The sequence below is a fragment of the Lissotriton vulgaris genome, chromosome 5 (assembly GCF_964263255.1).
Source record: "Lissotriton vulgaris chromosome 5, aLisVul1.2, whole genome shotgun sequence".
NCBI classification, from domain to species: domain Eukaryota; kingdom Metazoa; phylum Chordata; class Amphibia; order Caudata; family Salamandridae; genus Lissotriton; species Lissotriton vulgaris.
In genome coordinates this window covers 1,595,324,625-1,595,344,278 of record NC_141693.1, presented here as the reverse complement: position 1 = coordinate 1,595,344,278, position 19,654 = coordinate 1,595,324,625, and the positions used below count along the sequence as shown (strand labels likewise).

Sequence of the window (19,654 nt, the reverse complement as noted above, 5' to 3'; positions counted from 1 at the left end):
ACACGTCAGGCCACTTTCCACCTACAGCGTCCGGGCACAGCCCTGTGATTATGTCTGATGTAGCCGTAACAGAGGTCATGGCCCAGAGTAAAGGCCGTCCCACTCCACAGTCTCACATTGCAGTGGATGTCTGGTTGATGCCCGTTCAACATCGGTCATCGGAGTCTCCTTAGGCGTTGGTCGGCGTCGATGTGGCGCCGTCTCGAAGTTGTTCGACGCTGGGGACGGCCTTTTCTTCTCCTTTGCGAATGGTGGATGAGGCCCCTTGGGATTCATCCCACGCCCCCGCCCCCCAGTGTTGCTTACGCGTTCCTCGGAACATGTTGATGTGGAGCATCTGCAGGCCCTTGGGCATCCTCGGACTACTTTGGCTTTTTTCTCGACAAGTTAGCCTGCAACCGTCCCCTAATTTTGATCTGCTGTCGCCACCTAGAATGGCCACGAAGGCTAGTGCAGCATTTGCACAAGTTGTTCACAAAGCTGCTGACGTTTTAAAGTCGTTTTAAAGTTCCAGCCTCCCTCTGTCTCTCTCTACCTTCTGATCCATTTTTGGATCTGCTCTACCAGGGTAATACAGATGTTAAGCCCTTGCTGCCATTTGGCTTGTTGTTGTACGACATTCTTCTGGGGAACTTGGCAAGGCCGTCCTCAGTGGACTTTATGGAACGTGCTATCGCACAAAGTTCTGTTCCAGGGGATCCTCATCAATAGTCATAAGCATTAGAATATTCCCGCCCATGCGCGGGACCCGTATTATATGTGCCCCACATATATATATATATATATATATATATATATATATATATATATATATATATATATATATATATATATATATATATATATATATATATATATATATATATATACACATATATATACACATATATATATATATATATATACACATGCAATAGCAGCCAAATAACATCAGAGCTGAAATATGCTGTGAAGAATTTCCACCATACATGAATAATAAGCATTAGAAACATGAGAAACAACACCTAAGATTGTTTAAAAACTGTTTTAATGCTCAGAAAGCAGTAGAATTTCTCATAACTCACTGGAAACATAATAGGCTCCCAGGCTGCATTGCAAACACACAGTCTAAAAAGACTGAATAGGTAACCTGTAGCTGCATAGTGTGAGAAGTTGGCCTGATATGCAGTGCTCACTATTCTAGTGATCACTATGTATCAGTCCAAACGACCCTTATTGATGATTGGTTGTAAGTCAACCTTATAGACCAGCTATCCTAGTAGCATGGACAAGAGCAGTCTTTAGGCTAAACTCTAGAGGGCGTGTTAAGCCAGCTGTTATACCATCACATATACCCCTTGAACACCAAGTGAAAGGACACCACACAAGTTGTTATGAAAATAAAAGGATATTTATTTATAACACAACAGCCCTGGACTCTTTATGAGGACAGGGCGCTAAGCACAATACAAAGCTCTTAAAGAAATACTGAAAGTCGCACAATTTACGCAAATGCCAGAGGGGCACGGAAAACCATATACTACAAAAGTGGAATGCGAAATTACTAGCAGGTAAGTACTACTCTCAAAGACTTTGGAATCGCTAGGCCTACAATGCTGAACCCTTAGATTAGAAGCAGGAGGTCTAGGAATGCCGTGTGCAGAGTGGGAACTCTCACGCGTAATGCGGGACAAAGTCTATGGATCCTAGTAAATGCAAAAGTTAGTGTTCTCGGGCGAACCCGACTAGGTAGGTCAAAAACGAAAGTGGATCTAGACACTTAGAGAGTTGGTCTACGCTGGAGCACCGTGGTACTCTGTTTACCTAGCCATGGGGCTGCGGCTGCATAGGGTTCAAGTGTCGTCGGGTTTCTTCGTCGACGAACCAGGAGCCTGAAGTGGAAGTTGCTGGCAGGCGACCAGTGAAGATGTTCCGGGCCGATCCAAGGGCTGGATCAGCTGAAGAGGGTACCTGTAAGCAGAGGGGACCAAGTTCTGAATCACTAGACCGAGATTAGATGGGCACCAGGATGGCACCGGATGAAGTCACCTCGACCAGGTGAGTGGGCGACGCTGGGCTCTGCAGTCTCTCAGACCAGGAGGCGTTGTCGGCGACCAGGATGGAGGTGCGAGCTGTCCCACAAAGGTATCTGCTGTTGGCGATGCTGGACCCAGGATTGGGGCAACAACTCTTGGCAAATGCAAGCCCACGCAGTGGACTCAAAATGGCGTCTGGAGTGGACCAGGAGGGTCCGGGGTGCTCCTCTGTTGGAGGGGAGCAAGGGCCAGTCTGGAGCAACCAGACCCGCGATGGAAGTGATGTCGTTCGTTGTCAAGAGTGCTACAAGCCAGCAAGCAAGTGGCCGGACAACGCGGTGAGCAGCAAAGAGCAGAAGGGCCCCACGCAGATCTCGCGGATGCTGGGGGGCTGGACTTCGGTGCTGGAGCTGCTCAGGGTTAGGGCTTCTCAAACCCCAAAGCACTCACTCGAGGATCCCTCGGCGGTCGTGCTGGATAAGCGCAGTGCAGTTCTGAAGATGGCCGGTCCCTCGAGGTCTTGTCACACCCACGAATCTCAGCTGGGCTGATGATGTAGGTAGAGGTCAGAGGTGCCAGGGAAGCCGGGTCTCGTCGTGCTGGTCGGTCTGGTTCCGGAGGAAGGACGTGCAGCAAACCGCAGTGTTCTTAGTTGGTGCCCGCAGATGCAGGGTGACTACTCCTTAGTCACAAGGGAGAAATCTTAAGAAGTCTTGAGTTCCTTTCGTAGAAAGTAGTTTCAGGATTCAAAGATAATCTAATTTGGAAGGGTCCCCGCTCCCACCTTTATTCTAAAGAAAGGGGCTGGTACGGGACTAGGTCCTGCCCATGGGTGGGACCAGGAAGGGGGGTGGTTACACCCCTCTCCCATGCCGGACTTTCCCCAGCTCAGGGGCTGGTGTGCCCCTGGAACTGGTTCAAACTGGCAGATGCACAGTGAGCACCGGGGTGCCACTTGCAGTCACCTTCCTATTCAGCCCTGCCTACCTAGGATACACAAAACCCTGTCTGGGATGGTGCTAGCACCGCCCCTGACAGGAAACCCGTGTCCAAGCTCCCCTCGCTGGAAGGACTCCCAGCTGCAGGGGGTCAGACTTGTGTCTGTGGTGGCAGCATCCATTTTGTGATGCTGAGGCTCGAGTTAACTTTAACCGGGGTTCACAGTTACATACATGTCGTGTCCCTCTAGAAGGGTGGAATGCTAACCCCGTTGCCAGAATTGGCGAGGGGTTAGTATTCCAATTCGTATGACACCTTACTCGACATGTTTTGATAAAGCGATACCAAAGATAGCAAATAACCGCGAGGATTATAATGCACTTAAGAGTATATGGTATGCGTTATCATAGAACAGCTATTAGGACTTGGTTCCACAAGCTGCAGACGGGCTCAGCTCATGCCAGAGCACAATCTCACATAATTCCAAGCACTCTGCCTTCAGGATTGTTAAGGCCTGCCATAGGAGTGACTGATGGGAATACATGTGTCTATTTTAGGGTTAGATATAGGTACACTATATCTACAGCTAAGGGTGATTACACCACTTTGCCCCAGCTGTCGTGCAGCCAGTTGTGTCAGATTTAGATGGCCAGCCAGGGGTGGCATAATACATGCTGCAGCCCCTGGTAGGCCCTGGGTACACCTATGCCCTGAGTTACAGGGTCTGATAAGAGGGCCCAGTACCAATTGGTAAATGCACCTAAGGTACACGTGTCAATTTAGTAAGAGAACAGCAAGGCTGTGGGTCTGATTAGCAGGCCCACAGCCAGAGAAGTTGTAAACCAGTGAAGCAAAAAGCAAAAATCTGGGGTGATCATAGGATTGCACACCCTACTCTCCTACAATGGGCATCTGTCTTAGTACTAGCATTGAGACCTCTGTAGTCTACACAAAACCTCATCTCTCTCCTACCATCTTGGGTGTGAGGTTTAGGCACTAGAACTACAGGACTGGCCCAAGGGCTCTCTGAGGGTTCAATGACTCCCAATTCCAGCATCTTTTATACTTCTTGCTTTATGCAGTCCCTGACGTGGTCTGGTTGCCTGTAGATTTTACTCTTTATAGGCCAACTGTCACCAGTGTCCACCTCATGGGTGCACCAGTTTGTCTGACTGGGTGTCGGAGAGAACATTTGTCTAAAGGACTGAAGAACTTGTTTGCAATCCTTTTGGTGATGTTCAGAGAGGCTGTCAGAAAAGACTACACCATCTACTGACCCATCAGGGTTCGGAGTGAGCAGGTCTGGGAGAGGGTCACTCACTTCCTCCTGTCCCTCATCTGTAGCCATGAGCAAGCCCATGTCTTCCCTGTTGACAAATGCCTTAAGCCTGTTCACATGAAGTACTCTGTGAGGGCTCCTGGGAGTTCCAAGGTCTACCAGGTAGGTGACCTCTCCCTTCTGTTCAATGATAGTATGGGGTCCAGACCATTTGTCTTGGAGAACTGCTGGGGCCACTGGCTCCAACACCCACACCTTCTGTCCAGGCTGGTAAACAGTAAGGACAGCCTTTTGGTCATGCCAAGCTTTTTGCAGTTCTTGGCTGGCCTCAAGGTTTTTAGATGCCTTCTCCATGTTTTCTGCCATCCTGGAGCGGAGACCAAGTACATAGTCCACTATGTCTTGCTTAGACTTTTAGAGAGGTAACTCCCATCCTTCCTTCACAAGACACAGGGGTCCTCTTACAGGATGCCCAAATAGAAGCTCAAAAGGGCTGTAGCCAACCCCCTTCTGTGGGACCTCTCTGTAAGCAAACAGAAGGCAGGGTAAAAGGATGTCCCAACTTCGCCTAAGCTTTTCTGGTAACCCTTTTATCATCCCTTTGAGGGTCGTGTTGAATCTCTCCACAAGCCCATTGCACTGTGGGTGATAGGGGGTGGTGAATTTGTAATTGATACCACACTCCTTCCACATTGCAGTCAAGTATCCTGACATAAAGTTTGCACCTCTGTCAGAGACAACCTCCTTAGGAAACCCCACTCTGGAGAAAACTCCAAGTAGAGCCCTGGCCACAAAAGCAGCTGTAGTGGTCCTAAGGGGAATAGCTTCTGGGTACCTGGTGGCATGATCCACTACCACCAGTATAAATCTGTGCCCAGATGCTGTTGGGGGGCGGGGGGGGGGGGGGTTCATTGGTCCAACAATGTCAACCCCCACTCTTTCAAAGGGTACCCCCACCACAGGTAGTGGTATAAGGGGGGCCTGTGTTGTGCCACCTGATTTGCCACTGGCTTGGCAGGTAACACATGAGCGACAAAACTCTTTGGTGTCTTCAGACATATGAGGCCAGTGAAAGTGAGGGACAAGCCTGTCCCAAGTCTTGTTCTGGCCTAAGTGACCTGCAAGGGGAATCTCAAGGGCCAAGGTAAGAAGGAACCCTCTCAGAGACAATGGGTTGACCAGCCTCCTGGTAGCACCAGGCTTGGGGTCTCTTGCCTCTGAGTAAAGGAGTCCATCATCCCAGTACACCTTGTGGGTGTGAGAAGGTGGCCTGATATGCAGTGGTCACTATTCTAGTGAACACTATGTATCAGTCCAGCAACCCTTATTGATGATTGGTTGTAAGTCAACCTTATAGACCAGCTATCCTAGTAGCGTGGATATGAGCAGTCTAAGGCTAAAGACTCGAGAGGGCGTGTTAAGCCAGCTGTTATACCACATATACCCCTTGAACACCAAGTGAAAGGACACCACACAAGTGTTATGAAAATAAACAGTTATTTATTAAAGATCACAACAGCCCTGTACTCTTTATGAGGACAGGGTACTAAGCACAAACCAAAACTCTTACAAAAATACTTAAGTTAGCACAGTATATACAAATGCCCGAGGGGCACGGAAAACCATATACTTGAAAAGTGGAATGCGAAATTACTAGCAGGTAAGTACAGTACTAATAGGCTTTGGAATCGCTAGGGCTTGACTATAGAATCGTTAGATTACTTCTAGGAGACCCAGTGGACTCGGGTGCAGTGTGTGCACTCTCACGCGAGATGCGGGACAAAGTCTATGGTAGCTAGAAATTGCAAAGTTAGTGTTCTCGGGCGAACCCGACCTGGTAGGGAGAAAACGAGAGTAGATTCTGACCCTTGGATAGTGAGGCTATGCTGGGGCACCGAAATGCCGAAGTTACCTAGCCCAGGGGCTGCAGCTGCATAGGACTCAAAAGACGTCGGGAATCCTCGTTGACGGACCAGGAGCCTGGAAGAAAGAAGTTGCTGGCAGGCGACCAGTGAAGAAAGTTCGGTGGATCAAAGCCTGGATCGATGGAAGATGACACCTGAAAGCAGAGGGGACCAAGTTCGAGACTACTAGCCAGTAGTCAGTGGGCACCAGGGGGGCACCGGATGGTAGCCACCTCGACAAGGCGTGTGGGTGACGCTGGGCTCGGAGATCTCACGGACCAGGAGGCGTTGTCGGCGACCAGGAAGGAGGATCGAGCTGTCCCACGAAGATGGAAGCTGTCGGCGTCGCTGGACCCAGGATTGGGCAACAAAGCCTTGGCAAATTCAAGCCCACGCGGTGGACCTAAAATGGCGTCTGGAGTGGACCAGGAGCGTCCGGGGTGCCTCTCTTCAAGAAGGAAGCAAGGGCCAGTCTGGAGCAACCAGACCAGCAGCAGTGATGTCGTCGGGCGTCGTTCAGAAGGCCACAAGCCAGCCGGCTAGTAGCCAAACAACGCGGTGCACAGCAAACAGCAGAAGGGCCCCACGCAGATCGTGGAGATGCAGGGAGGCTGATCTTGGGTGCTGGAGCTGCGCAGGGTCGGGGCTTCTCGGACCCCAAAGCACTCACCCGTGGAGGACACGGTGGGCTTGCAGTAAAGATGTCGTGCAGTCTTGGCGATCGTCGGTCCCTCGAGGTCTCGTCGCACTCACGGTTCTCAGCTTTGCTGTAGAGGTGAGTAGAGGTCAGAGGTGCCAGGGAAGCCGGGTCTCGTCGAGCTGGGTCGTCGGATTCGTGATGAAGGACTTGCAGCAGACCGCAGTGTTCTTTAGGATGGTGCCTGCGGATGCAGGGTGACTACTCCTTAGCCACAAGGGAGAATCTTGATGAAGAAATCTTGAAGTCCTTTCGCAGAAAGTCGTGTCTTGATTCCAAAGATGATCTAATTTGAACAGGGGGCCCGCTCCCATCTTTATACTAAAAAAGGGGGCTGACCCGGTGACTAGGTCCTGCCTATGGGTGGGACTAGGAGGGGGGTGGTTACACCCCTCTGCCATGCCGGACTTTCCCCAGGCCAGGGGCTGGTGTGCCCCTGGAACTGGTTCTGACCGGCCTATGCGTAGTGAGCACCGGGGTGCCACTCAGCAGTCACCTTCCTGAAAAGCCCTGCCTACCCAGGATACACAAAACCATGTCTGGGACGGTGCTAGCACCGCCCCGGACAGGAAACCCTTTGTCCAGGCCTCCCTCGCTGGAAGGACTCCCAGCAGCAGGAGGTCAGACTCGTGTCTGTGGTGGCAGCATCCATTTTGTGGAGCTGAGGCTTCAGTTAACTTTAACCGGGGTTCACAGTTACATACATGTCGTGTCCCTCTAGAAGGGTGGAATGCTAACCCCGTTGCCAGAATTGGCGAGGGGTTAGTATTCCAATTCGTATGACACCTTACTCGACATGTTTTGATAAAGCAATACCAAAGTTAGCATTTAACCGCGAGGATTATAATGCACTTAAGAGTATATGGTATGCGATATCATGGAACAGCTATTAGGACTTGGTTCCGCAAGCTGCAGACAGGCTCAGCTCATGCCAGAGCACCATCTCACACGATTCCAAGCACTCTGCCTTCAGGATTGTCAAGGCCTGCCATAGGAGTGACTGATAGGAATCTGTGTGTCCATTTTAGGGTTAGGTATAGGTATACTACACCTACAGCAAAGGGTGATTACACGACTTTGCCCCAGCTGTCATGCAGCCAGTTGTGTCAAATTTAGGAGGCCAGCCAGGGGTGGCATAATACATGCTGCAGCCCTTGGCAGCCCTGGGTACACCTATGCCCTGAGTTACAGGGTCTGATAAGGTGGCCCAGTACCAATTGGTAAATGCACCTAGGGTACATGTCGTAATTTAGAAAGAGAACAGCCAGGCTGTGGGTCTGATTGGCAGGCCCACAGCCAGAGAAAGTCGTAAACCAGTGAAACAAAAGCAAAAAATCTGGGTGATCATAGGATTGCAGACCCTACTCTCCTACAGTGGGTACCAGTGGCATTCCCTGCAGCCTCAGCAGCAGCCTGCTGTCTGAGGGGTTCAATAGAGGAACAGTCTAACTGTGCCTGCCTCAAGTCTGCCCTGGAAGGTCCCCCTGTCCCAAGAAACTCAACCTGTTCAGGTTCAAGCTCTTCTAGGACAGTTCCTTCTGGGTCAGCCTCCTGAGAGGGCTGATCCTCACCTTGAGGTAGGGGGGAAGGCACTGCCTTAACCCTACTGCTCTTGCTCTTGGGAAGTGTCTGGTCCATTGTTCCAGGATCCAGAACTTCAGCTGGCCATTTTTTGGCCTGTGACCTAGTCACAGCAAGGACATGTGCTGACAAACCTAACATTTCCACTTGAGTCCTATACTCCACATCTGACCATAGGGAGGAATCCAAATCATTGCCCAAAAGACAGTCCACTGGGAGGTCTGAACTAACTACAACCCTTTTGAGGCCAGTTACCCCTCCCCAGGAGAATTTAACAAGTGCCATACTATGGTTGGTAGTGACATTGCTAGCATTGGTCACTAGGTAGTCTGAGCCTAGTATTACCTGTCCAGGGTCCACAAATGCTGATGTCACCATGTTGACACTGGCACAGGTGTCCCTGTAGGCCTGAGCCATTTTTCCATTGATTAAAGGCGTTTGCCTGTACTTGCCCAGAGTACTCGGACATATTGTAGGGGTCATATCCATGTCCCCAGTACAAACAAGAACAGCCTGAGTAGGTAACCCGACTAAGTCAGAGCCCGCCTCAGTTCCCAGGGTTGACCCCACTATAGCCTTGGGAGGAGCACTACTACTACTACTAACTGTACTAGGGGGTGCAGGTGCCTTAGGGGCAGTAGTGGTAGGAGCTGGGCCTTTATGGTGCACTCACTAAACCAGTGAGTTTTACTTTTACAGTATTGTCACGATGGTTTCCTCTGACCACCATTCTTCTTCTTTTGGGAATTCTGGGGCCCACCCTCCTTAGATTGTTGGGGCCCTGTTGAAGACTTCTGGTCATTTTGCTTATTCTCATTACCCTTCTGGTCTGCTTTCTTCTGGCCACCACCCCGGTTCTGGTTCTGCTGATTGACCCTTGTCCTGACCTATCCGTCTGCCTTCTTTCCCAATTCTTGGGGAGAGGTCAGATCTGAGTCAATAAGGTGCTGATGCAACAACTGATTCTGACAATTACTTAAGATTTGCTCTCTCATAATTAGATTATACAATCATGTGTAATCAGTAACTTTACTTCCCAGTAACCAGCCTTCAAAAGTCTTAGTGGCACAATCAACAAAGTCAGCCCAATCCTGAGACTGAATTTTCTGGGTGTCTCTGAACAGCAACCTGTACTGCTCAGTTGTTAAGCCAAACCCATCAATCAGTGTATTCTTCAGGACTTGGCAATTGTTAGCATCCTCAGCTCTAGTAGTGATGAGCTTATCTCTACCTTTACCTTCAAAGGAGAGCCACAATGTAGCTGCCCACTGACTCTGGGGGATGCACTGGACAGTGCAGGCCCTCTCCAGAGCAGTCATCCATTTGTGGATGTCATCCCCTTGCTTAAAGGGGGGCACAATTTTACTCAGGTTTGTAGTATCAAAAGTCCTGTCTTTATCTCTAGGGATAATGCTGCCACCAGTGGGGTCGGCCCCACTCAATTTCTGCTCTATGGCACAGGCAAGTCTTTCTTCGGCAAGGGCAAGTTCTTCCTCAGATTGACTTCCCTCATCTTAGCTTCATGCTCTCTTCTCTGAGGGGATGTCATCCCTCTCTGAGAAGATGCCTGAGAGACATGGGTGTGAATAGATCTGTTAGAGCCTCTGGAGTGAGACCTAACTAGTCTATTCCCAAGGTTAAGCCTGCCTGAGGATGGGCCTGGGGCTCCCCCAGTTCCATTCTCATGTATGCTTAAGTTGGCCCTGGTAAGTCTGCTGACTCCTCCCTGACCATGGTTTACCTCTCCATCAGATGAGTCTCCATCAAATTCATCAGTTTCAGGGAGATTAGAGTCCTCCTCTACTGGGGGTATGTTTCCCTCTGTAGGGTCAGATGGGCCTGGATTAGAAGCCCTTCTGGCATCAAATGTCTCTAGGAGACCTATCAGAAAAGGAAGGGTAGGGTTAGAACCCTGTTTTAGCTTGCTGGAGGTACACAATTGTCTCATCTCCTGGAAGCTAAGGGCTGCATATCTTGACATGACCTGTGGAGGGTCAATATCACCAAGGGGAGCTACTGTGTTCTCTCCTGTGAAAGACCTGCTTTTCTTGTGAGGTGTAACTGGCTCCCCCAGTTCCATTCTCATGTATGCTTAAGTTGGCCCTGGTAAGTCTGCTGACTCCTCCCTGACCATGGTTTACCTCTCCATCAGATGAGTCTCCATCATCCTCTACTTCATCAGTTTCAGGGAGATTAGAGTCCTCCTCTACTGGGGGTATGTTTCCCTCTGTAGGGTCAGATGGGCCTGGATTAGAAGCCCTTCTGGCATCAAATGTCTCTAAGAGACCTATCAGAAAAGGAAGGGTAGGGTTAGAACCCTGTTTTAGCTTCCTGGAGGTACACAATTGTCTCATCTCCTGGAAGCTAAGGGCTGCATATCTTGACATGACTTGTGGAGGGTCAATATCACCAAGGGGAGCTACTGTGTTCTCTCCTGTGATAGACCTGCATTTCTTATGAGGTGTAACTGGTGCACTTACCTACACTATGGGTTTTCCTACTGATCCCTTGCTAAGAGTTGTAGTCAGGGTGTGCTACTCCCTTTCTACTACAACAGCTGGTTCAGTAGAACTCAGAGTATTTCTAAGCTTGTTATATGTACCTATGGTACCTTATGTGATCTTTCAAATGATATCTCAAGATTATATTTGCTAAAAAGAACAGCAAGCTCAAATCCCAACCGTTGCACACCAATGTGAGAAGTTGGCCTGATATATGATGTTCACTAGTTCTAGTGATCACCTTGTATCAGTCCAAACAACCCTTATGGTGATTGGTTGTAAGTCAACCTTATAGACCAGCTATCCTAATGGTAGCATGGACAAAGCAGTCTTAGGTTAAACTCTTCTAGCATGTGAAGCCAGCTGTTTTACCACATATAACCCCTTGAATACCAAGTGAAAGGACACCACACAGGTTGTTATGAAAATAAACAAGATATTTATTAACTAACATACACCTCTGAACTCTTTGAGATCAGAAGGCTAAGCACATGACAATCTCTTAGGAAAAATATGTTTAAGTTGCACAAATTACAATGGTGCCCTAGGGGCACGACAAACCATATACTAAGTAAGTGGAATGTGAAAGTCGATAAAAGGAATGGAGCTGTCCAGAGGCGGTAGGATCGCTGGGACCACGCTATACTAACTCTAGGTAGGTAATAGGAGGCCCACGGAACGCGTGTGCAGAGTGTGAACTCACACGCGAGATGCGTAACAGTGTCTATATACAGTACAGTTCAAGAAAAAGGTGAGTACGGACAATCCTGACTAGGTAGAACTAAAACGACTGTGGAACTGGACACTAGGAGTCAAGCTACCCTTGAGCACCGAAATGCTCGTGTTACTTCACCCACTGGCTGCGGGTGCATAGGTGCCAAGTCGTGTCTGGTTCCAGCGTTGAAGTCTATGGAGCCTGGAAGAAAAGATGCTGCAGGCGATCAGGAGGAAGATGTCCGGTGTGATCCAAGGGTGGATCAGTGAAGAGAAGAACCTGAAAGCAGAGGAGACAATGTTCAAAGTCACTAGCCAGTGACTGGAGTGGAACCAGATGTCGTCGTCGCGATCAGGTGAGGGTGGACGCTTGTCTCTGCAGCCACGTGGACCAGGTGGTGTCTTCGACCAGGATGGAGGCACGAGCTGTCCCACGCAGGCTCTCGCTGTCGGCGGTGTCGGATCCGGATTTTTGAGTCAACAGGCCTTGGCAAAGGCAACCCACGCGGATTAGTGGAAAACGCGTTTGAAGTGGACCAGGAGGGTCCGGGGTGCCCCCTTTTGAAAGGGAGCAAGGGCCAGTCTGGAGCAACCAGACCAGAAGTGAAGATTTCGGAGTTCGTCGTCTAGGTCACCAGCCAGCCGGCAAGTGACCAGACAACGCGTCGAGCAGCAAACAAGCAGAAGGGCCCCACGCAGATCTCGTGGATGCTGGAGGGCTGGTCTTCGGTGCAGGAGCTGCTCGGGGCTTCTCAGTCCTCAAAGCACTTGGACGAGGTTACCTCTGAAGTCGTGCTGGAGCGAAGTGCTGCTTCTTTAAAGCTGGCCGGTCCCACGTGTCTCGTCGCACCCACGGATCTCAGCTGAGCTGCAGATGTAGGTAGAGGTCGGAGAGGTCTGGAAATCCGGGTCACGTCGCGGCTCTGAAGTCTGGATCCTCGAGGGAAGACGACAAAGGGAAGCCGCTGGATGCTGATGGTGCCTGCTTGTGCAGGGTGGACGCTCCTTGCCCACAAGGGAGATTTCTTCAGTCTTCTGTGGAGCAGAACGTCGAAGTCCAGAGTTTCTTCTTGTAAAGTTGTTCAGGATAATCTAATTTGGAATGGGACCAGCTCCTATCTTTATCCAGCTAAAGGGGGCTGTACTACAACTAGGTCCCTCCTCTGGGTGGGACCAGAAGGGGGGTGGTTACACCACCTATTCTTTGTCCGGTCTTGCGCCAGAGCTGGGGCTGGAGTGCCCCAGAACTGGTTTAGACCGGTGTATGCACAGGGACACCTTGTGTGCCCCAGGCATGTCTCATTCCTTTCAGCCCTGTCCTACCTAATACACAAAATCCTGTCTGGGGTGGTGCTAGCACCTCCCAAGGCAGGAAACCCTTTGTCCAAGCCTCCCTCGCTGGAAGGACTCCCAGCAGCAGGAGGTCAGACTTGTGTCTGTGGTGGCAGCATCCATTTTGTGATGCTGAGGCTCGAGTTAGCTTTAACCGGGGTTCACAGTTACATACATGTCGTGTCCCTCTAGAAGGGTGGAATGCAACCCCTTCTCCAGAATTGGCGAGGGGGTAGTATCCCAACTCGTATGACACCTTACTCGACATGTTTTGATAATGCTATACCCAAGTGTGCAATAACCGCGAGGATTATAATGCACTTAAGAGTATATGGTATAGCGTTATCATGGAAACAGCTAAAGGACTTGGTTCTGAAAGCTGCAGACAGGCTCAGCTCATGCTAGAGCACCATCTCACATAATTCCAAGCACTCTGCCTTCAGGATTGATAAGGCCTGCCATAGGAGTGACTGATAGGAGGATATGTGTTGATTTTAGGGTTAGATATAGGGATACTATGTCTAAAGCATAGGGTGATTACACCACCTTGCCCCAGCTGATCGATCAGCCAGTTGTGTCAGAGTTGGATTGCCAGCCAGGGGTAGCATAATACATGCTGAAGCCCCTGGTAGACCCTGAGTGCACCTATGCCCTGGGTACCTAGGTTACACTGTACAGGGACTGATAAGGTGACTCAGTATCCAATTAGATATGCACCTAAGGTACATGGTTGTCAATTTAGAGAGACAGCTAGGCTGTGGGTCTGATTAGCAGGCCCACAGCCAGGGAAAGTCGTAAACCAGTGAAGCAAAAAGCAAAAATCGGGGGTGACCATAGGATTGCAGACACCACTCTCCTACAGTCATCCTGATAGTTCTGTGATCAGCCAAAGGCTTATTAGTCTCATCTTTTTAAGCGGAGGCAAAGTCAACTGTGAAAGCATACAAAGAGAAAGCATCTTCTAATTCATAATGAGAGGCAGACTCTGAGACAATTGTAGTGCAAATAATATTTGTAAAACGTCTCTCCTTTGACACTGTTAATTTCTTGTGAATTGTTATTAACATTTATGATTGAGGTTTGTTTTGATACCAGAGGAGGGTGGCATTGGATGTACTATCCTCTATGCCACACTTTTCCTACCAGTTAAAGGTAATCTGGAAGGTGTGTTCCAGGTTTCCAACTAACGAGAGTGGATCTTCTATCACTGGCAAAGGCATTGCCTTTATAGAGATGCTGTATAACTTCTGGTAGTTGTCAAATGTCATCATCTATAATCTTGCAGCCCAATGCGAAAGAAAACAGGTCAAATCTGTAGCTTTTTAAGTATCTGTTGGAAAGAACTGTGAATGTCAGTGGATTTTCCATTTATTACCTTAACGATGAATCCTATGTTTTACATACAGGAATCAAGTAGATTTTTTGTTTGCCTTAAGGATGAATCCCATGCTGTACATAGAGGAATCCAAGGAAGTAACTTTCCTGAACACTTTGTTTATGATTAACCTTTGTCTTTTTTTTTCTTTTTGCTGTTCCTGGTCAATTTATAGCTCTGCTTTCATGCCGTACCTAGACCAGTGTTTCGTGGAAGTGTTCAAACACATGCAGGTGAGTGCAAATATTAATCTTTTACAAACCCGTTCAATTAATGTACTTCTTGGACTTGCTAGTTGTCAATTAATGCATCTGGCCTGTGATTCCGGCTGTTTGTGGTTCCTTTCTCTCTCCTGTGATTCCTCCTTTCTTAGTGGTCATCTCAAGCTCCATATCTTTGAGCCCATACTTAACAAGTAGCCCCTGCCCCACTTCAAGCTTTATGGGCAGGACTTTTAGCCTTGAACATGCTTCCCTCCACCCCAAGCCTTATGAGCTGGACTTTCAGCCGTGAATATGCTTATTAGTTACACTATCTTGTCATTGTGAGAAGTTGGCCTACACCAGTCTAAACAACCCTTATGGTGATGGTTGTAAACTCAACCTTATAGACGATCTATCCTAGTGGTAGCATGGACAAAGCAGTCTTAGGCTAAACTCAAGAGGGCATGTGAAGCCAGCTGTTTTACCACATGTAATCCCTTTAATACCAAAGGAAAGGACACCACACAGGATATAGTTCAAGTTCAAGTTCAAAAGACCTTTATTCGAATTTGATAAAATTCATAAAAGTACCGAACACATCAAAGCACATATATACACATAATACAAAACAGTTAAATAAATTGCATTCCATAAAGACAAAGCAATTCATACAATGGTTAGGCAATAAATTTCATTATCTTATAAAATTTTAGCAGTAGTATCTTTTATGACTGAATCTGATTTCAAGGACTTTCCATAGTCTTACGTGCACGTATGGCTAGTCTTAGGAAAGTGCTAGTGCGAAATGTCAGTTCATCAGTGTCCAGAGTGAGCAGCAACATATAGGATTCCTGAAGTGTAAGAGGTCTGAATTTTCTAAAATATGGGGTCAAAAGCCATTTGGTATATCTCACATAAAATTTACAGAAAAATAAAAAGTGCAAATCATCTTGAGTGCTTGTACCGTCACAAGGGCAGGGGGTAAGGTCAATATGGTGTTGATACCCCAGAGGAAAAGAGAGCAAAAATTTCACAGTTCCTGCCCTTAGACGAAACAGTAAAGAACGCTCCCAATTTGACATAGGGAGTGAAAGGTAGGATGGCATGATTTGCATACAGAGACCATTACCAATGTATTTTTTGACCCCTGATTTCTGTAATTCAATTCCATGCCGTTCATTGCGGTAAAGTGCATAGAGTGCCTTTTGGACCTCATATTTGTCCTTTGATTCAATAGCCGTTGGCTCAGTAAACAAAATACCTCTACCAATTTCATTAAATATTTTAAAGACTTCTTTAAACCAGGGGATCTGCATGCCATTTTCACAATTAAGGCAGTCCCTAATGATGTTTTGCGTAAGGACAGCAGCCTCATTCCTCCAGATTCTAATCCAGAAGAGTGCTGGTCTTACTTTAATAAAGTCATTTATGTAGGGGAGATTAAGTTCGTTATGACAGATGAAATTGGAAGAGGAAATTGGTGCCCCCAGCAATTTCCTGCAAAAACGATTTTCCTCTCTTTGAATGCCAATGCTGCTGGCCGATCCCCAAACTTCGGCTCCATACGTGGCAACAGGGGAGCACTGTAGTTTAAAAAATTTAACGATGGCTTTAGTGGCGCCGATTTTCTTAGGGCGGGGGAGACTCAGAACAGAATTGTTGGCTTTCGAGAACTTGCTCGTGGCGTGGGCCACATGCCCACTCCAAGAGCCGTTCGCAGCGAAAACCAACCCCAGGTAAGGGAACTTATGGACAGATTCGAGTTTATCTGTTCCAATTTGAATAGTGCCGAGTTTCCTTTTGCCCGGCCCACAGGGCATAATAAAAGACTTTTTAAAATTAACTTTCAAATCCAGTCCCTCCATAAAATTTACAAAACTATGTACAAGCAGACGTAGGGCGTTAGGTGTACGTGCCATAAGGACAGCGTCGTCTGCATATAAAAGTACGGGTAAGGGATTTCCTAAAATAATTGGGACATCAGGGGTAGCTTTCTTTAAACAGTTGGACAGACCATTAATATAAATGATAAACAGCAGGGGTGCTAAAACGCACCCCTGTCTCACCCCCCTCTCTATCTTAATGGCTCCCGATACCTCTCCGCCCATCCCAATACGTACCCGAGCTTTCGAGTCAGTATGGAGGTAGGCTAGGAATCTAACAAGAGTGGCATCGAGACCGTTTGACAGGAGAGTTAACCATAGCTTGGATCTGTTCACAAGATCGAATGCGGATGAAAGATCCATAAAAGCTAGGTAGACGGGGGATGAGCGAGCAATGCAGTATTTGTCTATTATCAATTTTAAGTTTAGGCATTGCTCGACAGTTCCTACCCCACTCCTAAACCCCATCTGGCAGGGATCTAAAAAGTCAGAATCGGACGCCCATTCCAGTACCCTGTTATAAATTATTCGTCCTAATATTTTTAGAGTATTATCCAGGAGGGAAATGGGACGATAATTTACTGGGTCTGATCTGTCTCCCTTTTTGTAAATGGGAACAATGATACTAGTAGCCCAGGTAGCAGGCATGGCTACATGTGGGAGACTGTTGAAAATGTTTAAAAGTATTGGTGTCCAGAGATCAGCGTTAAATTTGATGATATCAATAGGGAGGCCGTCCGGCCCGGGCGCCTTGTTACCTTGGCTCTCTTTGAGAAGTTGGCCTACACCAGTCTAAACAACCCTTATGGTGATGGTTGTAAACTCAACCTTATAGACGATCTATCCTAGTGGTAGCATGGACAAAGCAGTCTTAGGCTAAACTCAAGAGGGCATGTGAAGCCAGCTGTTTTACCACATGTAATCCCTTTAATACCAAAGGAAAGGACACCACACAGGATATATATAAAATATAAATGTTATTTATTTCTAGACAATCCCTCTGAACTCTGAGTTCAGAGGCCCAAGCACAATACAAGATATTCAATTAAAATACAATAATTTTCACAAATTACAGTATGGCCCTAGGAGCACGCTAAATCATATACTCAAATAGTGGTATAAAGACCAATACACGGAAAGTAAATAGGCCTAGGGAATCGCTGGTGCTACGCTGAGCTACCAAGAGTTAGGAAGCAGGAGGCCCACGGGATGCGTGTGCAGTGTCTAAACACAAATGCGGGTTACCATAGAGAATGAATGGGAACGTAAAAGATGGAAACTAGTTCTTTTAGGGAACTTATGACTGGACTGGATGAAAGGTACTTGAAACCCAGACAGTTGGATAGTAAATACCTCACCCACAGGAAGCGGGTGCATAGGTGTCAGTGTTTTGTGTTTCGTTTCTGAATCCTATGAAGCCTGGAAGGAAGATGTTGCAGGCGACCAGAAGAGAAGTGTCCGGGTGGATCAATGATGAAGATGACTTGAAAGCAGAGGGGACAGAGTCTGGGTCACTAGCCAGTGACCAGGAAGGAACCGGGCGATGTCGTGAAGGAATCAGGTGCTGTCGTGAAGCTTGTCTCTGCAGCCACGTGGACCAGGAGGCGTTGACGACGACCAGGAGTCAGGCCGGACTGTCCTATGAAGGCTCTCGCTGTCGGCGGTGTCGGCTTCAGGATTAGTCAACAAGCCTTGGCAAGGGCAACCCACGCAGGAAAAAAAGTTGGCTTCTTAATCAGACCAGCAAGGTCTGATGGGCTGCTTCTTTTCAGGGAAGCAGGGGCCAGTCTGGAGCAACCAGACCAGCGGTGTAAATTCAAAGGTTCGTCGCCAAGATGGCCACTAGCCAACGGGCAAGTGACCGGGCAGACTCGTCTAGCAGGAAAATGCAGTAGGGCCCCACGCAGAACTCGAGGAGTGTGCAGGGCTGATCTTTAGTGCAGATGATGCTCGGGGCTGGGGCTTCTCAATCCCCGATGCACAGCTTCGAGGGTGCCTCGGGTGTTGCACATTTCGCAAGTCGCAGACTTTTCAAGATGTCCGGTCCCACGTCTCTCGTCGCCTCCACGGGTCTCGGCTCTGCTGGGACTGTGGATCGGGCTGTTGGATGTCTCGAAGTCCGGTTCTCGTCAGGCTTTGTACTCTGGCTCCGGCGGGCGCGTCGACAAAGCAAGCCGTTGATCGCTGGATGGTGCCTGCTTGTGCAGTTTGGTCACTCCTTGACCACAAGGGAGATTCTTTAGTCGTCTTCTTGCAAAGTAGATCGTCGAAAGTCTAGAGTTTTGTTTGTTTGTCAGGATAAATCTAAAGTCTTTGTTCTCAGCTCCTACCTATATACCAAATAATGGGGCTGGATTACCTGCTAGGTCCCTCCTATAGGTGGGACCAGGGAAGGGAGTGGTTACACCCCTTTCCCTTTGTCCAGTTTCGCGCCAGAGCTCGGGCTGGAGTGCCCCAGCACCGGTTTGAACTGGACTATGCATGGGACACCTTGTGTGCCCCAGGCAGTATCTCATTTCTTTCAGCCCTCCCTGCCCCAATACACTGTAGCCTGTCTGGGGAGGTGCTTGCACCTCCCAAGACAGGAAACCTATTGTTCAAGCCTCCCCCGCTGGAAGGACTCCCAGCAGCAGGAGGTCAGACTTGTGTCTGTGGCAGCAGCATCCATTTTGTGATGCTGAGGCTCTGGTTAACTTTAACCGGGATTAGTAGGAACAACATGTCTTCTCCCTCTAGACCCGACCCCCATCACCGGTGCCTCAAGTGTTTAGGCCTAGACCACCACGACCGCACCTGCTCCGACTGCCGGGCCCTGCCGTCTAAAGCTAAGCGGGAGCGGTCCCGCAACGACTGGAACTCCGGCAGTCAGCCCCGTGCCGCTCCAGGTCCCGGTCCCACAGGAGGTCGAGGGACCGGTCGAGGGGTCGGAGCTCTCGCAGCTCCGGGAGTGGACAACGGTCGTCAGGATCCAAGTCCTCAGGTAAGAGGCATGAGAGGTCGGAGAGACATCATCGTTCCTCCGACCCACCCCGACGCTCGCGCGATGTGGCCGGGTGTTCAGGTGACACAACCCACGTGGCTCCGACTGAGTCGCGATAGTCGCCACCTACCCCACACCTTAAGGTCCCTGGGCATGACGCGACGCCTGAGGATATTGAGCGGTACCTCATGGCCATGAGGTCCCTCCCTCCTCAGCCGGGTTCCGTGGCGCCTCCGGGCCCAACGGCCCCG

General features: G+C 48.8%; 1 protein-coding gene across 1 annotated transcript in view; it reads left to right on the top strand.

Annotated features, from left to right (window-relative positions):
- The window catches only part of IPO4 (importin 4), a 2,281,504-nt gene that overhangs the window by 1,475,525 nt on the left and 786,325 nt on the right, over positions 1–19,654 (top strand). The window contains exon 21 of the mRNA XM_086923725.1: positions 14,513–14,570. Coding sequence (XP_086779851.1) covers positions 14,513–14,570 — 58 coding nt within the window. The remainder of the gene's footprint in view (positions 1–14,512; positions 14,571–19,654) is intronic.